At 40.2% G+C, this 24618-nt stretch overlaps 1 protein-coding gene across 4 annotated transcripts in view; it reads left to right on the top strand.

Moving 5' to 3' along the window:
- Positions 1 to 24618, top strand: part of KCNMA1 (potassium calcium-activated channel subfamily M alpha 1) — a 755545-nt gene that overhangs the window by 708716 nt on the left and 22211 nt on the right. For 3 of the 4 annotated variants that reach the window (XM_061161907.1, XM_061161903.1, XM_061161909.1), the window contains 2 exons: positions 3994 to 4107; positions 8818 to 8948. In XM_061161907.1, the coding sequence (XP_061017890.1) occupies positions 3994 to 4107; positions 8818 to 8948 (245 nt within the window). Of the gene's footprint in view, positions 1 to 3993; positions 4108 to 4891; positions 4973 to 8817; positions 8949 to 24618 lie in introns of all 4 variants that reach the window. The other variant, XM_061161908.1, reaches the window with a different exon arrangement.

Here is a 24618-nt window from a genome sequence, read left to right as displayed (position 1 = left end):
TTATCAACAGCTGCTATGATGAATAGGGTAGCTGCCAACAAATGATACCAAAGGCTGAATTCACTCATCCCTTTGGAAGGAAAGTGCCTGATTTTCTATTCTCTTCAAGGTCACTTCAGGAATCTGGGTCAATCCTGCCATCAAGCCACAATTTTCCTGTATTAGAATCTCTAAGAAAGAAACAATGCTAATACATTCTGTTCCTCTTTAACACAACTCTCCAGGAAGGGTTAAAAAAAATTGAATTAAATCTATTTCTTTTGTCTTTGCCTCTTGCTTGTAAAAACGTGTGGCTCTAAAAGTATCAAATAATAAGTGACATTATCATTGTTGAAGTTTTCTTTCCAACAAAAGCACCTCGTTCTTGGGGTCACGTGTAGGAGAGAAAAAGACCTTTAATGGAGAGATGTCTTTGGACATCCACCATAGTTTGTCACTTGCAGATGCTAATGGAACCAGGCTTGGTGACTGAAGAGGAAAATGGAATATGAAAGCAAAATGAAAGAAGCCTAAGAGGCAAGCATGTCATTTCTAAATGAAGGTTTCATGCAAAGGAATTGAGTCTTTTCACAGCTGAAAATGGAATCTTTAAATAAGATAAAATAAAAGGATGCTTTGGTTTGTTGCAGGTTCTGTAATGAAATACAGTTTTCCTAATACCATGTGACCTGCATTTCTCCCTGTTTTATGGGTGCTATTCCTTGATGTACAAACCCGTATTTTCTCAAGTCAGCATTTGATGATGGATGTCAAAATACAGGCCATGTATTATGCATATAGCATTACCGATTTAAGGTGTTTACTTGTCAAGTTGAAGAAATTCAAAAACGTCACATCCACTGAATCTGCACAGCTGTCACTTGCAGTTTTTCATGCTTTTGAATGAAACTTCTGATGAAAACAGTTTAGTTTTCCCCTTCACTATTCTAGGGGAAGAAAACAGGTAGCATTTCAATTGCATGTTCTTGGTTATGTGGATGGCTGAAAACACACACTTTCCAAAGCTTAGAAAGACGGACCCTATATTGTCATTCAAATTACTTACCTGTGCACAGTGTATCAATACAAAGAATAAAATTAAGTGCAATCAGGGAGTGAATGGTAAATGGAACTTTTTTTTTTCTTTCTGAAAGTTTGGCACTCAGTTGGATGATATTTATATATAGGCGAGCAGAAAATAGTAAAACTCTTTTATATTTTTCTGGCATCTCATGCAGCATGCACTTCCAAAACAACAGGCAATTACATGCACTTGTCATTTCATTTCTGGTAGATAAAGGTTTACACATACCTTAATGCAAAAATCAACCCAGTCTTGTCACATTCCTGAGTAAGTAAGGAACCGGGTCACATCATCTTTGAAATTTTGTTCTTGGAAAATTAGCAAGTGACTTTGTAATTCCCTAATCCATTGATAAGCCGAGGTAGCCATCCACCAAGGGCAGAGAAGATAAAGTGAATGTGAACTTCTGTCTGCCTGTTCTATAAGGGGGAGCAGGAAGTTGGGCATGGTGGCCGGCATAGTGCTGGGGGTGCCACTTGCCACATGCTTCACTTGGTAAAATTAATTTTCACCAAATGAGTATATGAAGAAAATAAATGTCTCATGTCTGTATGGCTACGTACATTCTTAAAGAGGCAGCCATTTGGCCTAGCTGGGATGGTTTCCCACCTTCCCTAAATTGAAGATATGGTTGGGCCAAACTCAATCTAATATGTATTGAGATTTCAGTCTGAAACCCAAAGAAGCCAAAACTGCAAAAATCAGAAACCAAGTAGGCCACTCTCCTGTTTACTGTGCCCACATCTACGTTCTACCGTGTGAAGTCTGTGTCAGGCACACTGGGAAGTTCAAGGGTCCACTCTAAATAGGTAGCATATGCATCAATCAAGACTATTTCAGTTGCAAGTAAAGTCTTCAGTATGGCTTAAACAAAAGGGGGAAGTATATATATATATATATATACACAATATATATACATATATTGTGTATGTGTGCTCAGATGCTCAGTCATGACCAACTCTTTGCGACCCTGTGAACTGTACCCTGCCAATTCTCCTCTATCCATGGGATTCTCCCAGGAAGAATACTGGAGTAGGTTGCCATTTCCTCCTCCAGGGGGTCATCCTGACCAGGAATCAAACCTGTAGCTCTTGTATTGGCAGGGGAATTCTTTACCATTTGTGCCCCCTGGGAAGCTGTGTATATGTGTATATACGTAAATATTTAATACATAATACAAAGTACATAAATATACACATATAAAATATCATTGTTTAACTCAACATTTTAAAAAACTGAGATCACAGCATCTGGCCCCATCACTTCATGGCAAATAGAAGAGGAAAAAGTGGAAGCAGTGACAGAGTTTATTTTCTTGGGATCCAAAATCACTGTGGACGATGACTGTAGCCATGAGATTAAAAAACACTTGCTCCTTGGAAGGAAAGCTATGACAAACAACAGAGACATCACTTTTCTGACAAAGGTCTGTATAATCAAAGCTATAGTTTTTTCAGTAGTCATGTATAGATGTTGGAGCATATAGAAGGCTGAGTGCCAAACAATTGATGCTTTCAAATTGTAGTGCTGAAGAAGACTCTTGAGAGTCTGTTGGACAACTAGAGATCAAACCAGTCAACCCTAAAGGAAATCATCCCTGAATATTCTTTGGCAGGATTGATGCTGAAGCTGAGGCTCCAGTACTTAGGCCACCTGATGTGAAGAGTTGATTCATTGGAAAAGACCCTGATGCTGGGAAAGATTGAAGGCAAAAGGAGAAGAGGGCAGCAGAGGATGAAATGGTTAGATAGCATCACTGACTCAATGGACATGAATTTTGAGCAAACTCCAGAAGACAGTGGAGGACAGGGAAGCCTGGTGTGCCGCAGTCCATGGGGTCACAAAGAGTCAGACATGACTTAGCGACTGAACAACAACAGCAATCTCATTATTATGTATATAAAATATATGAAATCTCTCTCTATATATTATACATTTTATATTATAATCTCATTTATAAGTGTATAAAATCTCATGTAGTAAAGAAATCCTGAGATCAGTTGGTTTTGGTTCTAGGGCTGGTTAATTCAGGCACTAAGGAAAATTATTCCTGTCCTTCAAACTTTTTATCACTGGCTTCAGCCAGCTCATTAAGCTGGCTTGTCCTTAGCTAGTTCCCACCCAAGTTACAAGGTGGCTGCTACCGTTCCCCTCACTACAGGCACAGAAGCAATGCCCAGTGGATAAAAGAGAATCTCTTCTCATGTGATTCTTTTTAAGGGCAAGGAAAGACTTCCTAAAGGCCCCAGGCAGATGTCCTCCCACTTTCTCTTGGCCAGAACCCAGGTTTAAGTCACTTACTGGCAAGAGAAAAAATAATCAATTGGTTTAAGATAACAGTCAGGATAGGTTAAGATATGCTGTGGTAACAACCACAGCACAAACATCAACAAAACAAATCTTGGTGGCTTAAAGCAACAGATTGATTTTTCACTCAGAATGCTTTGTGTGTCTGGGTTATTTTCCAGGGTTGCTGCCCAGCCTTCATCTCCATGGTAACCCACGTTCTCACTGTTGCCACAGCCTGGGGAGAAGGATGGCAAGTCAAATACTTGTACCAGAAGTGATGATATACATTGTTCTGCTTGTTTTTCATGGGCCAGAGCATTTCCTGTGTCACATGGTCATGTCTAACTTCTCAGAAGCACAGAGGTGCAATCTGTGTGGAGGGAACAGAAATCTGTGAGCAAGATCAATAACAGGTGTAGAGGCTGGTTTTAAGGGATCTGTCAATGTGGGTTAGAATTATTTATAATGGTCTCATACTTTGTTCTTTTGAAAACAACTCATCAGAGTTTATCCTTGGAGTGTTAATTTTTGACATATAAATAATACATTTTTTTTTTACTGTGTATATACACTGTACTCTCACTATTTCCAAGTTCTGCACGTTTTTTATTTTTCTCTTTCCTCTCTTTTCTTCCCACCAGGGTTCACACCTCCAGGAATGGACCGATCCTCCCCAGATAACAGCCCGGTACATGGAATGTTACGCCAGCCCTCCATCACGACTGGGGTCAACATCCCCATCATCACTGAACTAGGTAGGAGTGAACGTCAGCTTTGGGTGGATTTTTCTGGTCCTCTCTTCCAACCATGCAGGATATGAGGAGGCTGGCCTGTCTCTTAGCTCTCTCACTGTGGTAGGCTCTAATGGTGTATTTTCTGGGGGAGTAGGGGAAGACTGGAGAAGAGTATGGGTAGAACTATGGCAGATGACCCAAAGGAAAACTGATCTATCTTTCCTCTGAGATGAATAGACAGTTTCCTGCATGCTGGTCACTGTTTGCAAAGGGGCATGAGGTGATGGGTTGGAGACTGAGGCATACATTCCGGAATGGGGAGGAAGGGAGGATAGGTATAGTCCAAGGGTTTTTTCCCAGTGATTCTCATTGGAAGCATCTGTGGAAGTTCCCTCCCCTGAGGGACAAAGCCTCAGGTCTAAGCCAATCCCATTTTGAGAACTGCATAGAAACACTGGCCTGATGTGTGATAAATTTACATTTAATCTATTCTAGTTAAACTCTTCAGCTAAAAGGCATTTTCAGTGACTGTCACCCTGGTCCAAAAAAAAAATGACAGGGTTTTGAGGGCCATGATCATTGACTGGTGGGATCCAGCTTTTAACCTGGCCGTGGCATTTCCTGCTATTATTTGTGAATTTGCAAAACTGATACAAGGTCTCTTCCCCTGAAGATAAACACTTAACTACCTATGGTCCTGGGTTCCTTTACTTCAGAATGCTTTCTCTGTTATTCCCTCACTCTTTTCTTTTTCTGTACTTTCCTCCACTCCCTTTCCCCAACCCTAAATGCTGTATCCAATTAGCTAAACCTGGCAAGTTGCCTTTGGTATCAGTCAATCAGGAAAAAAACAGTGGGACGCACATTCTAATGATAACCGAACTGGGTAAGAAGCACTGTTTTCTTTCACATCAGTATCTCCTTTTGTTTGTGGTTGGTGTTTCCGACTATCACCAGCTTGTTTTTTATTTCACCGGCTGTAGCAGAACGGCTACCCCATGGCACTGCTTTGAATGTGTTTTATTTGTGGCTCTGGTTGGAATCGACTGTCTTGTTCTGGCCTTTCTTAATGATTTTTTTCCCCACACAGCATCAGTAAACCTTTGATCACACCCATCTGACCTGGCAGTTGTTTCCAAAGCATCTTTGCTCTAATTCATTTCCTTTAGCTTGGGCTTTTTTTTTTTTTTTTCCCCTATGTGTCCCCCTGCTCCTCCTCCCACCTTCTCCCTTCTATTCCTCTTCCAACACACTGTCAGTTTGACTGACATGTCTTCGCAACTCTCAGAGGAAGTCAAAGGAGAAATATAAAAATTTTAAGATAAGAAATCTAAGATGGTGCCTTCCCTCCAGCTGTTTATTTTCCTTCATTCTGACTTTATTTGCCTTTTCCGCCCCCCCCCTACTTGGCTCTTTCTCAGAAGCTCTGGTTTCTGAAGCCATAAAAGCAGCGAGCTCCTAGGGGACCCTTTCTTACTAAAGCCAGGTCTTAAGAAAAGATGCAGAGGATGAGGTTAGCAGTCACCAAGGCCCAGCCCTGCACTCTGACCCCCACCCTACTGGCCTAGAGTCCTCTCTGGGAGATTCAGAGAGGACTCATGTAGAAGATGAAGGGCTCTGGTCATGACGGCATTTGTCAAACTTTTCCACAATTCCCTATGACTTGTTTAATAACTCAATGAAAAGCACCCATCAGCAGCAGGTCTCAGAACTAGGGATTGATCTTCTAGATAAAGACAGCAAGTGCTGTTCAGTGGAGGGTGAATTGAGAGGTAGGGAGCACCTGCCTTCAAATGACTCACAAATGAAACTCACATGCCATTTTCTTGGCCCCAAAATATATTTCAAAATAAGAGAGCAGGCTTTTAACACAGTAATCTTGCTTGCCAGGTGTCTGGAAACAAAAGAATAAATTGTCCACCATTCAGCACTGTATTATTGTCGATGGAGCTATTTTTCAGGACAAATTCACTCAGGTCAAGGAGCAGCACACTATTTTATGTTTCTAACAGTAGGACAGGTGTCTTTTTCATGTTTAGAGAAGTTGGTTAAAAGCCTAGGGGTGGATTGCTCTTCTCAGAACCTCAGGTAAGAGACCCAGGGAGCTTGTGTGGCCCAGACCTCTGGGTGGAAAATTCATGCAGACATCTCTGTCTCAGAAAAATTCAGCAGTGTTTCAAAATCATCGTTGCCAGGAATTTGTCTGTTTGGAATTCATGCACTGCCAAATAACTGGAATATCTTGATTTGCAACTAGTAGAAAAGAAAAGACTTGATACCCCCAATCTGTCCAACAATTCAAGTATTCAGTTAGCATAATTGAGTACCCTAAAGGCTTTGTCCCTTACCAGATTTCTTTTATGAACTCAGAGAACCTTCCATGTGTTCACATCACCTTCACCCTCTGCCTTAAGACCAGTTTTTCTACTGGGCTTACCACTTTTGGCAGTTAGACCATCATCCTCTGACCACCTCACCTTCCTTATCCCCACAAATATTTACTGTCTACCTACCTATTCTGAGATGTCTTTGCATTGCACCAGGCCAGGTTCCAAAACACAAAAGGTGCCAACATCAAACAAACTCGTTAAACTGGGTAGTGTATCCCAGTCTTTATGTACTTGAAGAGTTCCAATTGATGTTAGCAGGTCAAAGGATTCTAGAAGGTCCACATGAAGGAAATTTGTTCGAAGCTCTTTAATCCATTTCTCAGTTGTATTTGATTATCAACTCTTGGGGGTGATTGTTTTCATCTCTTAGCATCCACATAATTATTGTTCTGTGAAATAGGTTTCAGGTAACACTGGCTAGGTAACCCAGAACGGTGCCTGGGATATTGAACCTGTGCTTGTGCCCTGGAGTTTTTTCCCAAAGAATTGAATCCCTGACTAGCTGACAATCTCCAGTCATCTGTCAGGTCTAGAACCAAACCCTCCCCATCATCTTGAAAAGAGGTAACCAACAGGTCCTTTAGGGAGGGTCCATGTACATGCCGTCCTCAGCTCTAAGTAATTAAAACTGCATCCCTCTGCATCTTGTTCCAAGTTCACATTTTCCCACTCACAAAGCAGTTTAGTCTTCTAAACTGTGACCCACAACATACTTCTGGCTAAATGGTGGGAGGAAAGGAAATGCTTCCATGTGACTCTGGTAGGATCCTTGAGCAAGGCCTTCCTTGTGTCTTCTGAGAGGGGTGGAGGGAGGCTGGGAATTTTCATAATTTCATGAGATCACAAGAAAGACCACTATTTATCAAAATGCTGAACTGGGCTCACCAAGGAGCATCTTATAGGAACCTCCTAACAGCCTATCAGGAAAGTTGCTAATGGTCCCCCCAGAAACTAAGAAACTAAGGTGCAGAATGATAAAATGCTTTGCTCAAGAGAATTAGTGACAAAGCCTGAATTCAGAGTTCACTTGCTAGATCCTGGATTTTGCATTTTCACAAGCCTGTAACTTAAGTGCTGCTAAGACAATGGGGAGCCAAACATGATAAACTTTGGAAGAACAGAGAGCAAAAATTTTCCCCCATTAGGATCTTTCTCCAGGGAAACAGGATGGTGTCATTTAAAAATAATTCCATGCCCAGCCTTTTATCCTATTATCATTTATTCTGCTTCATACGATAAACAAAAGTTTAAAAAAAAAGAAAAGTTCTCTCAGAAGTTCCTTTTAGAAAAAAAAAATTAAAACAATAATTCTAGAAAAGAGAATTAGCTTTAGAAAGGATTCAGAAAAAGGAAACCTCATCTATTCTTTTCCTAAAAGCATGATAATTATTCCAGAAATCACAAGTGCTCATCTCCTCCCCCACCTCACACCCTCCCCCTCCCCCTCCCTTGCTCTGCAAAACTGATAATTTCTGAAGCCAAGATGGGAATGGAAATTAATTTGTCATTTAATTTTTAATAAGTTAAAGACATCTCGGTGACACAACCAATCAGTCTGCACGTGCATGCCAGAGGAGTCCTTGAGGAATCCTCAGATGGAAATGAAATACAACATCAAATGCTGTGTCTGCTTGAGCTGAAGCACATAAAAGATTGAGCTGTTTAGAAGGGGAAAGGGAGAACGTGGGCGTCCCTATGCGCCTTGGGATGCAGAGCAAGTCTTTGTCAGCCACAGCCCGAGACAGCCAGGGGTACCTCCCACCTGGAGTCGCCTTTATACTGAACAGGATCTGTTGGATGTGGGCCTGGATTCAGGGCTGGACACCAGGCCCTGCCCAGATCCATGCCTGAGGCATAGTGGTGCCTGAGGGTGGATTCCTTGCTCGTTTGCCTTTGCTATGCTCCTAACCTAGATGGCTTACTTTTCCTTGTGGCTAAACTTTCCATCCCAGCATGGCTACTCATGGCTCCTCATCTTTGAAAGATGTCCATCTCTCAAAGGACTTGGCTACCAAAAAACACTTCAGAGTGTTTTTCGTCATGATCCTAAAGCTATACCAAAGAATTGACCAACGCCAGTGCACCCTAGCTCCACCAGCTTGCCATGGAGCATGTCCACTTGATGTCTCTGCTCTCCAGGTCTGGGAACCTTGAACAAGCACCTCAGAGCCGTCCATTGAGTCCCACCGACCCCTACCCCGAGCTCCATCGACAGCTTCTCCCATGCTTTTCTTTCCTTTTCAGTGACCTCAGTGTTTCTAAACCTGTAGCCTGTTCCCTCTCTGACTTTACTGCCCACATGTAGTTTTTCAAGCTAATTCCTACTTCATGCTTTTCCTAGTGAACGATACTAATGTTCAGTTTTTGGACCAAGACGATGACGATGACCCCGACACAGAACTGTACCTCACGCAGCCGTTTGCATGTGGGACAGCATTCGCCGTCAGTGTCCTGGATTCGCTCATGAGCGCAGTAAGTGGGGGACACAGGGGTGTGGGGATGGGGTGCCTCCAGTGCATAAGGGGCATGGGCTGGAGCTTGAGCTACACTGGAGAGCAGAACCATGCAAACTCTCCACCTGGTAGGAGATGCTGTTGTTAATCTTAACTAGTATACAGATAAACACCTGATTATAAATTCTTGAAAGTGCAAGGAAGCTTGTGAGTAAATATAGGTGAGTACTTGACCCAGTCTCGGAACTAGAGAGAGATTTCCCCAAAGAAAGAATATGTATTTTATGTCAAGATCTGAACATGGAGAGGGGAGCTTTTGTGGGGAAGAGTACCCCCCAAAGAAGGACAGCAAAGGGAAAGACCTGCTAGGGAGAAGGGTGCCTGCTGGGCTCACAGGAGATGGGAAAGCCTGGGTAACAGGACCCAAGGGAGTGAAAGAGAGGGAAAGAAGAGCTGGACCCATGGGACCTCAAAACCCATCTCCATGTTTTTGGTCTTTTTCTTAACAGCAGTGAAGAGGCACTGAAGGGTTTTAAGTTGGCAAGTGATGTGATCAGGTTTATGTTTTGGGGGATTGCCCAGGCAGGTGCATGGAGGGTGGCTCAGGAGGCAGGATGGCCCCAGGAGGTCTGAGTAAGGGGCTGTCCTGCCCTGTGCAGTAGGATAGAGCCCACAGAGCTGGAGGGAGGTGGATGCGTCTGAGTGGTGTTTGTCAGCAAAATCTGTAGGACTTGGGAACAGACTGAATATGAGCAAAAGGCAGAAGGGGACAGAGTGTCAGAGTGTCAAGGATGACTCCTAGGTCACTGTCAGTCATGGAGACAGAGTCCTGGGAGAGGAGTGGGTGTGAGGCAAGGCCTGGCCGGGATTCTGCCACAGGGTAGGAGTGGACTGGTGGCAGAGAGAGGAGGGTGGGCTGGCCGAGGGATCCAGAGCATCTTCGGTTTCTTTTATAACTTGATGTGCATCAAACAATCAAGGTGTTTGTGTTTTCACTTGTGAGACCAGAATCAAATGACAAAAAGTAGGTCCCATCTTGGGATTTCCCTCGTGGTCCTGTGGCTTCAACTCTGCCCTCCCAATGCTGAGGGGTCTAGGTTCGATTCCTGGTCAGGGAACTAGTTCCCTCATGTCACAACTCAGAGTTCTCATGCAGCAACTAAAGATCCCACATATCACAATTAAGACCCAGCATATCTAAATTAAAAAAAAAAAAAAGGTACCATCTTAAAGGAACCATCTTGAACTACAAAAGGCAAATCAGACTAGAATGGGGATTATAAACTGTTCTGACTGAGTGGCTTTATTTGTTATATAGAAAAGTCTTCTTTTTGGAATTTTCAACTTCACCATTTGTAAAAATACAGACATAGCTAGATAAAAACTGACCTTTGGAGAATCCACACACATACACAAAAAAGAGTTTTATTGAACTCATTAAAACCGTAAACACAGCCCAGAGAGTTTTTATATACATACATTTCTTCAAGTGCTTAAGAAGGCTATTCTCCTGCATGTGTTAAACAACTGATGTGCTAATTATGCATTATTCTCATCTATTCATTAAAGCTAATCCCAGAAGGACCTCTATTTGAGGAAAGAAAAATCATAAAGCTTTTTAAGACTAATTTAAGTTATTCTATATTCCTGAATGTGGTCCAACTACAAGCATATCTTAGTATAAAATCAGAATTACGCATTTAAAAATAAACATGAAACAACATTCATCTGAATTAAGGTCGACTGGGCTTCATGCCATCTCACTGCTTGCCAAGCGAAGGAGGAGAGAGAGCAAGCGATCCCTGGAGAAGGACATCGTGGTTTCCCAGGGCTCGTGACCTTTTTGATGGGGTGAGCATACTGAGCCTCATCTTTCTACCTGCCAGTGATGTTGGGCCCCATTTGGGCAAACTCCCCAAGCTGGCCAGAGGGCCTGATGGAAGCAGCAGGATATGCTCATTACGGTGCCGTATTCTCTGTAACAGGCCATGCAGTCTCCACATCCAGTTACCAAGCAGATTTTGGTAACTCCTCAGAAGTTTCATTTTACTTCTGACCCTAATCAGACAGATTTCAGAAGACTGTTCTCACAAAAAGATGATGAAACTGTTTATAGTAGATTTTTTTCAGAACTATAAAATACTTGATCCAAATTTTTTTTAAAAAATCCAAATTTACAAAATTGTTCCTACAGATCAGACAGGCAGGATATTCCAGGTGAGACCGGCTACATAATTTGAAAGGCTACTTTTCCATAAGTTACTAAGAATTTCAAAATGATGACAGCAGAGCACTGAACCACACGAGGGGCTCTTCTGAGCATGCACTTTGGGTGACAGTGTAGGCCACACACCCAGCAACCAGCCCTGGTTGCAAGGAATGACAGGTCTCAAGAACTTCAGCTCTACACAGTCAAGGGGGCACATGGTGGCCATGGGGTAGGAGTGGGAGTACACCTAGATTTGAGTTGCATTACTCTCTCTGCAGCAGCACTAGTGAGTCAGTTCTTGGAAACTCAGCTGAGAAATCAAAGTGTGAAATTTTTAAAAAAATCTGTCTCTAATCTCCTTTGAAATGCAAACTGAAATGTTTGACAGAGCTTGGCTAAGGTGTGTATGAATACAACAGCCTGCTAGCAAAGCGGCACTTCTGAATTCCAGCCCGGGAAGAACGGGTGTCAGGAATCTAGTAACGCCGTTGTAATGATCAGCAGTAGCATAATTTATTGAGGGTCCAGAACTGTACAAAGCACTTCATTATTATTATTTTGGACAATATTATTTTAGGCAGTGATGTGAGTCAACCTGGTTTAAGTGTTGAGGCAACACCTATTTAATTGATCTACTGTTGTGACTTCTCAAATCATAAAACAGAATGCCTGTCCACTTATTCCAGGCTTTCTTTTCGTTGTCTGGGATAAGCAAGTTCCACAGTGAGGCCTCAAATTGGATCAGGTTCCACAGACTCAATTGTATCTAGACCTTCTGATAACGGATTACTTTTGATTTCTTAGCCTTCCGCCACAATTGTAATTTATGAAAAAACAGGAGATTAGTACCAAGGCAGTAACTGGAACATAAATTGAGAAAGTGAGAATCCAAACAGCAGAAGCCAGAGGTAAACTTCCATCTCAGGCACTTGCTCATGAGCATCATCACAACATCCGCACACATATCTCTTTAGATATCTATGATCTTTTTCTAGCACTCCTCCCCAAATTGCCATTTAATCATGTGTCTAAACATTCCCTGAATATTGTCCCTCATAACTCAATTCCTGCTGCTTACTGCTTCATTTGTGAAAAAGAACAATGCATTCCCAGAACAGATAGCGATGTTACCAACATACCCTCCTGGCTTTCTCCTGTGAATCCACAGCAGAAACACATGGTGAGAGGGAAAAAGTATACTTATGGATATATGCCTCTGAGAAAAAGATCACAAGAATGTATTTCTAAGAATCATCCAGTTTGTTGCTCATACATACATGAAAGATAAAAGGAAGCCTCTCAGTGAAACTGGCACATGGGTATTTAGATTTCTTTTTCACACAGCCGCCACTTTCCCCTAGCCTCACCTCAATCTGAGTTACCTACCCTAGAAACAAAAAAATTACAGTCAGGGTCTCAGGAGCCAGACTGTTTGCATGTGGATCCCAGCACTGCCACTTACTGGTTGCATAGCCTTAACCTCTTTGTGTCTTATTTTTCTCATCTTTAAAATGGGACTATTAAATAGTACCTACCTCATAGGAGGGCTTTTCTTGTGGCTCAGCTGGTAAAAAAATCCACCTGCAATGTGGGAGACCTGGGTTCGATCCCTGAGTTAGGAAGATCCCCTGGAGAAGAGAAAGACTACCCACTCCAGTATCCTGGCCTGAAGAATTCCATGGACTGTATGGTCCATGGGGTCGCAGTCAGACACAACTGAGCAACTTTCACTCACTCACTCCTCATAGGACTGTTGAGATGATTGAATGAGCTAAGGTTGTGAAGTGATTTGTTCATTGTTCAGTCGCTCAGTCGTGTCTGACTCTTTGTAACCCCATGGACTGCAGCACGCCAGGCTTCCCTGTCCTTCACCATCTCCTGGAGCTTGCTCAAACTCATGTCCATTGAGTTGGTGATGCCATTCAACTATCTCATCCTCTGTTGCCCCCTTTTCCTTTTGCCTTCCATCTTTCCCAACATCAGAGTCTTTTAAAATGAGTTGGCTCTTCACATCAGTTAGCCAAAGTACTGGATCTTCAGTTTCACCATCCGTCCTTCCAATGAGTATTCAGGATTGATTTCCTTTAGGATTGACTGGTTTGATCTCCTTGGTATCCAAGGGACTCTCAAGAGTCTTCTCCAACTCCACAGTTCAAAAGCATCAATTCTTCGGTGCTCAACCTTCTTTATGGTCCAACTCTCAGATCCATACATGCCTACTGGAAAAACCATGTCTTTGACTAGACAGACTTTTGTTGGCAAAGTAATGTCTCTGCTTTTTAATAAGCTGTCTAGGTTTGTTATAGCTTTTCTTCTAAGGAGCAGTTAGTTAGTTAAGTTGCTCGGTCATGCCCGACTCTTTGTGACTCCGTGGACTGTAGCCCACCAGGCTCCTCCGTCCATGGGATTCTCCAGACAAGAATACTGGAGTGGGTTGCCATTTCCTTCTCCAAGGAGCAAGTGTCTTAATTTCATGGCTGCAATCACCATCTGCAGTGATTTTGGAGCCCCCCAAAATAAAGTCAGCCACTGTTTCCATTGTTTCCCCATCTATTTGCCATGAAGTGATGGACCCAAATGCCATGATCTTAGTTTTTTGAATGTTGAGTTTTAAGCCAACTTTTTCACTCTCCTCTTTCAACTTCATCAAGAGCCTCTTCAGTTCCTCTTCACTTTCTGCCATAAGGGTGGTGTCATCTGAATATCTGAAGTTATTGATATTTCTCCCAGCAATCTTGATTCCAGCTTGTGCTTCCTCCAGACCAGCATTTCTCATGATGTACTCTGCATATAAGTTAAACAAGCAGGGTGACAATATACAGCTCTGATGTACTCCTTTCCCAATTTGGAACCAGTCCACTGTTCCATGTCTGGTTCTAACTGTTGCTTCTTGACCTGCATACAGGCTTCTCAGGAGGCAAGTAAGGTGGTCTGATATTCCCTTCTCTTGAAGAATTTTCCACAGTTTGTTGTGATCCACACAGTCAAAGGTTTTAGTGCAGTGCTTAGCACATGGCAAGCTCCATATGCATTTAGTGTTATGAATCAATACATTTCTGGTCACTTACTAAAGCCTGGACATTGTTGTTCATGCTGAGGATCCAGTATCTGCCGGAAGAAGAAAGGTGAGGTCCCTTGCCCTCTTGGGATTTGAACTGTCGTTCTCGTGGGTAGTCACTACATGGTGCCAGTGATTGTGCCAGTGGGTACCTGAATTATAGCAGATTGGGATAACTAGTTTGAAGAACACAAAATAGTTTGAATGGGTGTGGAGACCTACCCTGAAAAGCTAGAGGACTACAGCTGAGAGAGAGGATCTTTAGCTTTATGAGGCAGAGAGCTGACCTCTCTGTTTGCCAGAAATAACTGAACGTATGCTGCTAAGACTGGAGAATAGGACCTTCTGGAAGAGGGAACCACACGATTTACTTTGTTAACTGTACTTGCATGAAGGGCTGAACCCTTGAGGTGCATTATGGAAAAGGCTGAGTTCTCGGGCGGCCTAGTGCCCTGTGATGTTAGTTACATAAACAAATTCCTCCTCCATGGCTCTCCTCATTGAACTCCATTCCAGAGTCACCATGTAGACTGCTCACAAGAAGACAGTAGCCCTTGGTCCACCCTGTGGCAGCTGAGTCAGCACCACTGTAGGCATGATGGATGAACTCAGAACATGCTACTGCTGTCATAATCAGGCCAGGCAGGGCTGGGATAGGAAAAAAAAAAAAGATCAAATAGTTCTCATCCCTCATGAAAGAAAAATACTAAAAATAAAAATCTACACCATGAAAACTAGCAAATATAAAAAATGGCAGCTATGACATGGAAAATGACAATTTTAGAGCAATTATAAACGAAAGGCAAAGTGCCATTAAAGTTAAGGCAATGTTATTAAAAGATGTGTTAATTTTCAGTTAAATTTTCTATAAAAGACCAATTAGTTTAAAAGGCTTGACAGCATTAACTGTGAAACATAAGCTCTGGTAATTATACTTTAAAAAAATAAAAAAATAGAAAGATGCTCCAGCGTTGGAGGCACGGGCACAGGGGGACCTCCATGAAACAGGCTAGATGGCGCTGCAGGCTCAGATTTTCCTGTTGTAACCCACCAGTCCTTTCTCCAGCATTTCTGGGTTTACTCAATCTACTTAGAGATCCTGAGAATCCCAAACTGTAGAGGCTAAGGGGCCACTCATGTGATCTGGGCTAGCTGATATTGGAACTGAGAATGCAGAGAGAAAGGAATGTTCTAAACTGGTTGCATTGTCAGCTGGTTGTTCTTTTTATAAGCTACCCTTTATTGAGTATTTGATGGGCTTCCCTGGTGGCGCAGTGGTAAAGAATCTGCCTGCCAATGCAGAAGACAGAAAAGAGACTTGAGTCTGATCCCTGGGCCGAGAAGATCCCCTGGAGGAAGGCATGGAACCCACTCCAGTATTCTTGCCTGGAAAATCCCATGGACAGAGGAGCCTGGCGGGCTGAAGTCCAGGGGGTTGCAAAGAGTCAGACATGACTGAACACAGTGAGAATTTGTTGTTCATTAAAATTACACAAAGTATCTCATTTAACACTATCCAGTAATCTGGGTTTGTTTGTTTGTTTTAATCCCTTTTATATGGATAAGGAATCCAAAACCCTGAAAAGTTAGGTAACTTTCCTATTGTCATAGCTATTGCAAGGGATTTTAAATAATAGCAACTAAATTCTGAAGTCTGTACACAGATCTAGGGGTGCCATGTTGCCATACTTAGGTGAAAGTCTACCCAGACCACATGTGGAATCTGGACCTTGGCACTGGGAAGAGGGGCTCCCATATTACTCAGATTACACCGGTGTCTGGATCCCAGGCACTGAGCAGAACCCTGGAGAATTCTGTTTTCTTTAGCACCCCCCAAAACATGTGACACAGGAACAGCCATTGCAAAGGTTTCTGCCGAAAATTAGGGCTTTCCTTGTAGCTCAGCTGGTAAAGAATCCGCCTGCAATGTGGGAGACCTGGGGTCGATCCCTGGGTTGGGAAAATCCGCTGGAGAAGGGAAAGGCTACCCACTCCAGTATTCTGGCCTGGAGAATTCCCTGGACTGTATAGTCCATTGGGTCGTAAAGAGTAGGACACGACTGAACAACTTTCACTTCACTTCACTTCACTTCTGCTGAAAGTGGTTTCCCTGAAAGCTCAGTTGGTAAAGAATCTGCCTGCAATGCAGGAGGCCCTAGTTCGATTCCTAGGTTAGGAAGATCCACTGGGAAGGGATAAGCTCCAGTATTCTTGGGCTTCCCTCATTGGCTCAAACAGTAAAGAATCCGCCTGCAATGCAGGAGACCTGTGTTTGATCCCTGGGATGGGAATATCCCGTGGAGAAGGGGAAGGCTACCCACTCCAATATTCTGGCCTGGAGAATTTCATGGACTGTATGGTCCATAGGGTTGCAAAGAGTCAGACCTGAAAGCATTCCTGGAGACTAGTCCTGCCAGGTTTGGAGATTCTATGCCAGACTTCCTCACAAGGCTTCTAGCACAACTATAGTGAACAGGGCCATGGCAGGGCACAGAAAAGACTAGGAGTACAAAAGCTTAGGAGGCAAAGGAACACACCTATGTATTACAGAATTCTGTGTTTCTTCCATCTGGTATTTCTGTTAACAAGGAAAGAATGGTGCCTTCTGGGTCAGATGAGTTGTAGAGAGGTTTGTTCTAGCTGCCACAGCCTCCACAGTAATACTCTTTGATAACTGGCATTTGAAGTCCTAGCACCTGGTTTGCCCTCGTGATGCTTAAACTGTCACTTCTGAAGCAGAAAGCACTGGATGGAATACTTAATTGCAGACCTGCCTATGTTCTGTGAGTGGTACCCCAGCCCCATAAAGAAATTTGCCCCCCAAAATGACTGGACATCCTTTATCAGGGGAAGCATTATCTTTCCACCAAGTTACTCAGATCACAAAGAGACCTTGAAACGTGCTCAGAGCACACCTGTATGTAATGTCAGAGGACTTCTCTGCAGCTGAATACTGAGGCACCAAAATGGGAGCAAGAGTGCTTTCTGACAGGCATCATTATACTCCGTCACAGCAGAAACCTATAGCTCTGCTCCTTGATGCCTGTATGAAAAAATCAAGGAGAGAGATCTGGGATACAGTGCCAGCTCAGGGGCCAGAGAATTGTGTTCAGTGTTGTGAGTGGTTCTAGAATTGTACAGGGACCTCTGAAACCCTCTGACCCACCCTGAAATTATACCCCTTGATGGGCAATTTTGAAAGTGACACACTTTTGGAATAGCATACAATTTCAGTCCAAACCAAGAGCCAGGGATTAGTAGGTGCTCAATAAATGTCAGTGACTGATTGATCAAAAAGATTAAGCTGTTTCAGTGTAACTGATTTCAGCACAGAAAGGGAAACACTTTAAGGTCAAATCTTAAAGATTTGACAAAACAATAACCTTTCATGTTGACCTTCCTGACTTATTGTTGCAAAGCAGGACTTAGAGTGTTCTTTGTTTAAGAACCATCCACTGTTTTCCTTAGAAAATGAATTCATGTTCCATGGGAAACTTTAGAAAGTGCAGATATATATAAAGAAGAAAATTTAAATAAACCATATTCCCAACACACAAAGATCAGCCTGGCTAGTATTTTGGTATATTTCCTTCCAGATGGCTAGATAAATATGGAATCATCCAGTTTTATATCTTGGGTTTTTTTCTTTTCAGAGTTAGTATTTTTATCAGAGTATCTAATCATGTCATTTTCCTGGGAATCATTGTAAGATCTCCATGTAGGACTTCCTGAGACTCAAACATATGGATGTTCCAGAATCTTGTTAAACATTATCTATTGTGGGGCATTTCAGTTTTTAATCATTTTTTATTATAAAAATAACTAACCCTGTGATGAGTATTATTGTACATAAATCTTTGAGTAAGACGACACTTATTACCTTGAGGTAAACTTACTGGGTTTTAAACAAATATGAACATATTTAAAACTCTTGGTATCTATTGCCAGATTATCCCCCAGAAACAATTGTACCAGTTGCACCACCATCACTTGTGTGCACATGCCATCTCTTGCACTTTGGTGAGCAGTGATTATCATCTTCCTTAGGGGGTCCTTCAGTTGTGTTGGTGGTAGTTCTGAAGTATCTGTAACTTTAACTTGTGTGTATAACCATGTAAATGTATATAGTCTTTGGTGAATTCTTCTATAGATTTTATGCCTAAAAACTGCTTGCTGAAGAAAAGAAGTCATCAGGTATCCTGTCAGTGTGTTAGTCACTCAGTCGTGTCCGACTCTTTGTGACCCCATGAACTGTAGCCCACCAGGCTCCTCTGTCCATGGAATTTCCCTGAGATAGGTTAAATATTCAGCTATATTTTCACCAGGTTGTTTGTGGCTATATTTTTTGCCTTTCACTATTTTATAACATTTACCTCCTTCCCCCCAACTTTATTGAGATATCATTGATTTATATCATTGAGTTATAACATTATAACACATTTAAGGTGTACAGTGATATATGTATATATTGTGAAATGATTACAACAGTAAAGTTAATTAATATATCCATCACCTCGCAGTTACAATTTTTTCTTGCTGTTGCTGAGAACTGTGAAAATCTACTCTCTTAAGCAGTTTTCAAATATATAGTGCAGTATTGTTCACTTTATGCACTGTGTTACAGTGCATCATATCTCCAGAATTTATTAATTATATCCTATGACCACCTTCACCCATTTCTCCCAACCCCCACCTCCTGCCCCTGGCATCAACCAGTCTGTTCTTTGTTTCTATAGGATCAGGTTTTTTTAGATTTCACATATAAGTGAGAGTATAAATTGTATTTCTCTGACTTGTTTCACTTAGCTTCATGCTCTCAGAATTCATCTATGTTGTTGCATAGGGCAAGATTTCCTTCTTTTGCAGCTAAATATTCCATTGTGTATGTATATGCCACATTTTCTTTATCAATGCATCTCTCAGGGGACACTTAGATTGTTTCCATGTCTTAGCTATTGTAAATAATGCCGCAGTGAACATAGGGGTGAAAAAGATATCTCTTTGAGATAGTTATTTCTTCTGTGGATATATACCCAGAAGTGGAATTGCTTGGTCATATGGTAGCTATATTTGTAATTTCTCAAGGAACCAGCATACTGTTTTCCATAGTGGCTGTATCAGCTTACATTCCCACTAGCAGTTTACAAAGGTTTCCTTTTCTTCACAACCTTACCAGCACTTACCTCTCATATTTTTGACAGTAGTCATTCTAACAGGTGTGAGATGGTATCTTGCCATGGTTTTGATTTGCATTTTCCTGATGACTAGTGATGTTGAACATCTTTTATAAAGTAACTGTTGGCTATTTGAATATCTTCTTTGGAAAAAAGTCTATTCAGTTCCTTTGTCCATTTTTTAATCGAATTTTGGGAGTTTTATTTTTTTTTGCTACTGAGTTGTATAAATTCCATTTGCTTCCTTTCTTAGAAATTTAAGTAAATGTATTTTCATAGTAGGGAATATATAAAATGAATTATCGGAAAAAATGAAAATCAGAATTCTGTTACCAGGAATTAATTTCCATGTAAAATTTCAGGGTAATAAATATTTAGTATTTACATAATATTAAATATTTTTATATGACTATATATCTTTGGAGGTTTGCACTTTTAACATGCATTTTAGATCTTAGTGATTTTTGGATCCTGCTTTTTTAATATATTTTAATATTATGTCATGTAATTGTTACCATGCCATTAAATATTCTCTGAAAGCATACTATTAATATCTGTACAATGTAAGTCACATAAGTATATCATTACTTATTTAATCATTGCCATATTGTTGAAAAAAGTTTTCCAGATAGCAGATTTCCCCTAAATCATTTGTTGAGTAAATGTCCCTTCTCCATGGTGTGTCATGCTTTCCTTATTGTATTAAGAAATGGAACAGCAAACTTTTTTATAAAGGGCCAGATGGTGAATATTTTAGGCTTTTGAGAACCATACAGACTCTGTTGACAATACTCAATTCTGCCATTATAGCACAAAAACCATTGGTAAACAAGTGGGCATGTGTGCATCTCAATAAAACTTTATTAAAAAAACAAAAACAAAAAATGGGTGGCAATCTAGATTTTTCCTATGGCCTTGATTTGCCAACTCCTGTTTTAAGGTCTTATAACTACTAGAGTATGGTTCTCAATACTTTGAAGGACAGTTTCATAAACTGTTTCCAGAGGAAATTTAGCATAATTTTATCAAGTTTAAAAACATATCAATTCACTAAATATCCTCTTGCTACTTCATTAATTGATGCTTTATTATTTCAACCTTCTATTTTTCTCAGATAGAAAAGAACAACAAAAAAATAATTATTTTAATGCTTAGAATTATTAGTTGACATTCTTTAATATTTAATGGTAAAAGCATTTAAAGTTCTGAATTTGTCTCTGTAGCTTTGGCCTCAATCCATGACGTTTTTGTGTGTTAGTTTCAAATAGTCTTTAATTGTTAAATACTCTATATTCTTGAGCTTTATTTCCATCTTGACCTGTAATTATTTAGGATACTTTTAAAGAACTTTGAAGTATTGGGTTATTTACTTTTCTTTCTACTATTATGTTTATTTTTAAAATATAGGCCATACATCTTATATTTTAGTATGTATATTGAGATTTTATACTTTGGGTCATTGATCATGATTTGTTAGTGTTACTTGGAAGCTAACTAAAAATGTTATAAAGTTTAGCACAAAGGTACTAAATGCCCATATTATATCCTTCATTTCCTTATATTTTTGGTCTATTTGAGCTGTGAAAACAAGAAACACAATGATATTTCACATATCACTTTTACATATGACTCTCAGTCCATATTTATTTTACTATAATGGTTAATTAGTTTTGTTGTCTATATTTTAGTTATAATATTTTCTCCATAAATAAGTTATATATTTTTTATAAATTTTAACTATGAACATGTTGTTAATTTGATAATAAAATTTTCAAAAATTTTCCCTTTAAATATACTTTCATTTTCTCTGTGTGTATGTCTGTGTGTGTGTTTTCCTATCTCTGAAGATACCAGAGTTTGATTTTGATTTTGGTTTTTGAACAAGTTTGAGAACTTTGCCATTTTATCAAATCATTTAGCTCACTTATGTTTAGTTATATATTCTATGATGCTAAAATTTGCATTACACTTTCTGCTTCGATAATTGTGTCCTGTATTATTTATCCTTGGGCATTGGTCTATTTTTGTATGCTTATTTTCTCTAGTGATGTGTAAATTAAACATTCTGTTTTTAACTCTAGTTAGTGGATACCAGATACTCTATAAATGTACTTGAAGCTACATTTTATTCATATTATTATCTAGAAAAATTTAGTAGCTCTTGATTACTTCCTCTATAAGATCAGGGAATTTACATGTGTCTTTACTTCCATTCTCCTTTCTCCTACCTCATTTTTCTGACTTTTAAAAATGACTTAATATTACTGATAGATAATTTTATGTCATATTTTTTCTTTCAAGAATTACTTTTGACATTCACATTGTTTGATAATAATATATCCTTTAAAATTCCATGTTTTAATATATTTCACCAGTATTTTAAAATAAAATTTGCTCATTTTTGTCCATTTTTAAATTTGGGCTACTTTTCTTTATGTTGTTGAATTGTAATATTTTTAAATATATACTTTGGATGCTAGGTCCTTATGGGATATACGGTTTGTAACTATTTTCTCTCATTCTGTAGGATTTCTTTTCACTTTCTGGATAGTGTACTTTGTGCACAGACAGTTCTCATTCTGATTAAATTTAATTTACCTATTTTTTCCTTTTGTTGCCTATGCTTTGGGTGTCATATTTAAGAATCAGTTTTCAAATCAAACTCATAATGCTTTACTTCTATGTTTTCTTCTAAGTGTTTCATTGTTTTACCTTTTATATTCAGGTGTTTAATCCATTTTGAATCAATTTTTGCATAGGATGTGAAGTAGGGATACAAATTTATTCTTCTGAATGTGGACACCCAGCTGTGGTAGCAATATTTAAGAGTCTATATTCTCCCTTTGTAGAATGATCTTGGAACCTTTGTTGAAAAATCAATTGACACAAAGCGTATGAGTTTATCTCTGGATTCTCAATTTGATTCCACTGGTCCATAAGTCTATCCTTAGGGCAATACCATACTCTCTTGATTATAGTAGCTTTGTGGTGTGCTTCAAAATCAGGAAGTGTGAGTCCTCCAATTTTTTTTTTCCTTTTCAAGATGGTTTGGCAAGGGCTCCTTGCAATTTCACAAGAATTTTTAAATGAGCTTCATTTCTATAAAAATGGTCTTTGGGATTTTGATAGCAATTGCAATAAATCTATAGATTGTTTTGGAGAATATTGCTGTCTTAAGAATAGTAAATCTTACAATCTATGAACTTAAGATGTCTTTCCAATTATTTAGATTTTCTTTATTTCAAAAATATTTTGTAGTTTCCGATGTACTAATCTTATACCTCCTTGGTTAAATTTATTCCTCAGTATTTTATTCTTTGTGATGCTATTGTAATAAGAATTGTTTTCTTAATTTCATTTTTATGTTTTTCATTGCATGTGCCCAGATACACAAATGATTGGTTTTGTATTCTGCCATCTCAGTGAATTCATTTATTACCAAGAATATCATTTCAGTGGATTCTTTAGGATTTTCTATACACAAGATCATGTCTTCTGTGAATAGAGATAATTTTCCTTCTTCAGTTTTTATATAGATACCTTTATTTCCTTCTAGCCCTGGCTAAGACCTCCAGTGCTATGCTTAATAGAAGTGGTGAGAGCTGGCTTCTTTGTCTTGTTCCTAATCTAAAAGGAAAGCTTCCAGTCTTTCACCTATAAGTCTGATGTTTTAATATATATCCTTTTTCAGATTGAGGCAATTCCCTTCCATTTCTAGTTTTTTGAGTGTGTTTATCATGAAAAAGCATTGGATCCTTTTCAGGCATTTTCAAATTATATTCTTTTTAATTTCAATATCTTACATTTTAAAAGAATTGAATACGTTGTATGAAGTCAGTTTTCTTATCATCTGATCGTTTGTTTGTTTGAGACACTGTTTTTTTTCATTGATTTTGATTCTAAAACATATGCTTCCTAAATTTTTCTTTTACTTCTTCCAGTAAATATTAAAAAAAAAATATTTATATTAGCTGTTTCTCTCTGTACATTTGAGCAAGACAGACTCTGTTTTCCACCATGAGGTCATTAATGTTCTGCCGTCCGCCCACACTTCGTGCTGGTGAACTCCTCCCTGGGTGTCGATCTAGAAGGGTGATTATAGCACAAAGGCCTCGGTCAAAGTTCTGCGTCTGGCACTCCTTCATTTAATGTGCCACGGAGCTGAGGTCAGGAGGGGGCTTCTGCTTCTGACGATGGTCTGTTGAACTATAGAGAAGACAATTTACCTCTGAAGACGTTGGGAAACGTTTTTATATGTGTGCCCTGAACCAGTTTCCATGAGAGTTCACCTATGGTGGCCCACATGGCTCTGGTCACAGCTCAGCATGCAGTCCCCACTGACCCTTGCTGGGTCTTTGCTAAGTCTAAATGGAAACTTAGCGTGGAGGCAGCCTGAGAAGTGCAGATGCAAGGGTGAAATGAATGGCCTTGGTTTGCAACCCCACCCCACTACCCTGCCCCCACCAAAAAAGGCAGAAAAGACTTTTTGAAAGAGAAAGTTGGTCATGAATTAACCTGTCTTTTCATCAACAAAGGCCCAAGTTTCTTTTTTAAATTTTTTATTTTGTATTGGGGTAGAGCCAATTAACAATGTTGTGATGGATTTACACGCATTCCCAATCCCGATCCCCCCTGCGTGTAAATCCATGGCTGATTCATATCAATGTATGACAAAACCCACTGGAAAAAAAAAAAAAAAACAATGTTGTGATGATTTCAGGTGAATAGCAGAGGGACTCCGCCATACATTTATGGGTGTTTGTTCTTCCCCAAACTCCCCTCTCATCCAGGCTGCCATATAACATTGAGCAGAGTTCCACGTACTGAACAGTAGGTAACGAAGGCCTGAGTTTCTGATATCAGTCCAGAAAGTATTTCTCTGTGCTCCCTGTGCACAAAACACTTTTCTAAGTGCCTCACATGTATCAGTTACATAATCCTTGTAACCCACTCTGTTGTAGTTTACAGATCATGACACTGAGGCACAAAAATGGGAAATAACTTTCCAGAGTCATGCAGCTACTAAATGGTGAGGTCAGCCCTGAACCCCTAGCCTACCTCTCACTCCTTAACCACACCAGCAATGGTTCCTCCTGTATTTGTTCTCATTCAGCTTCTCTGCCCCCGGCGGGGCATCTAAGCTCTGGCAGATGATACCTTCTCCTTAGGGCCTGACTGGTTCTGAATCACATTCCTAGTTTCCTGTTGCTGTTGAAATTTTGTATCACTTTGGGTGCTTTTGTGAGTA

Source organism: Dama dama, chromosome 15 (genome assembly GCF_033118175.1).
Source record: "Dama dama isolate Ldn47 chromosome 15, ASM3311817v1, whole genome shotgun sequence".
Classification (NCBI taxonomy): Eukaryota; Metazoa; Chordata; class Mammalia; order Artiodactyla; family Cervidae; genus Dama; species Dama dama.
Note: the sequence above shows the minus strand (reverse complement) of the source record. Positions and strands in the feature narration are given on the sequence as shown.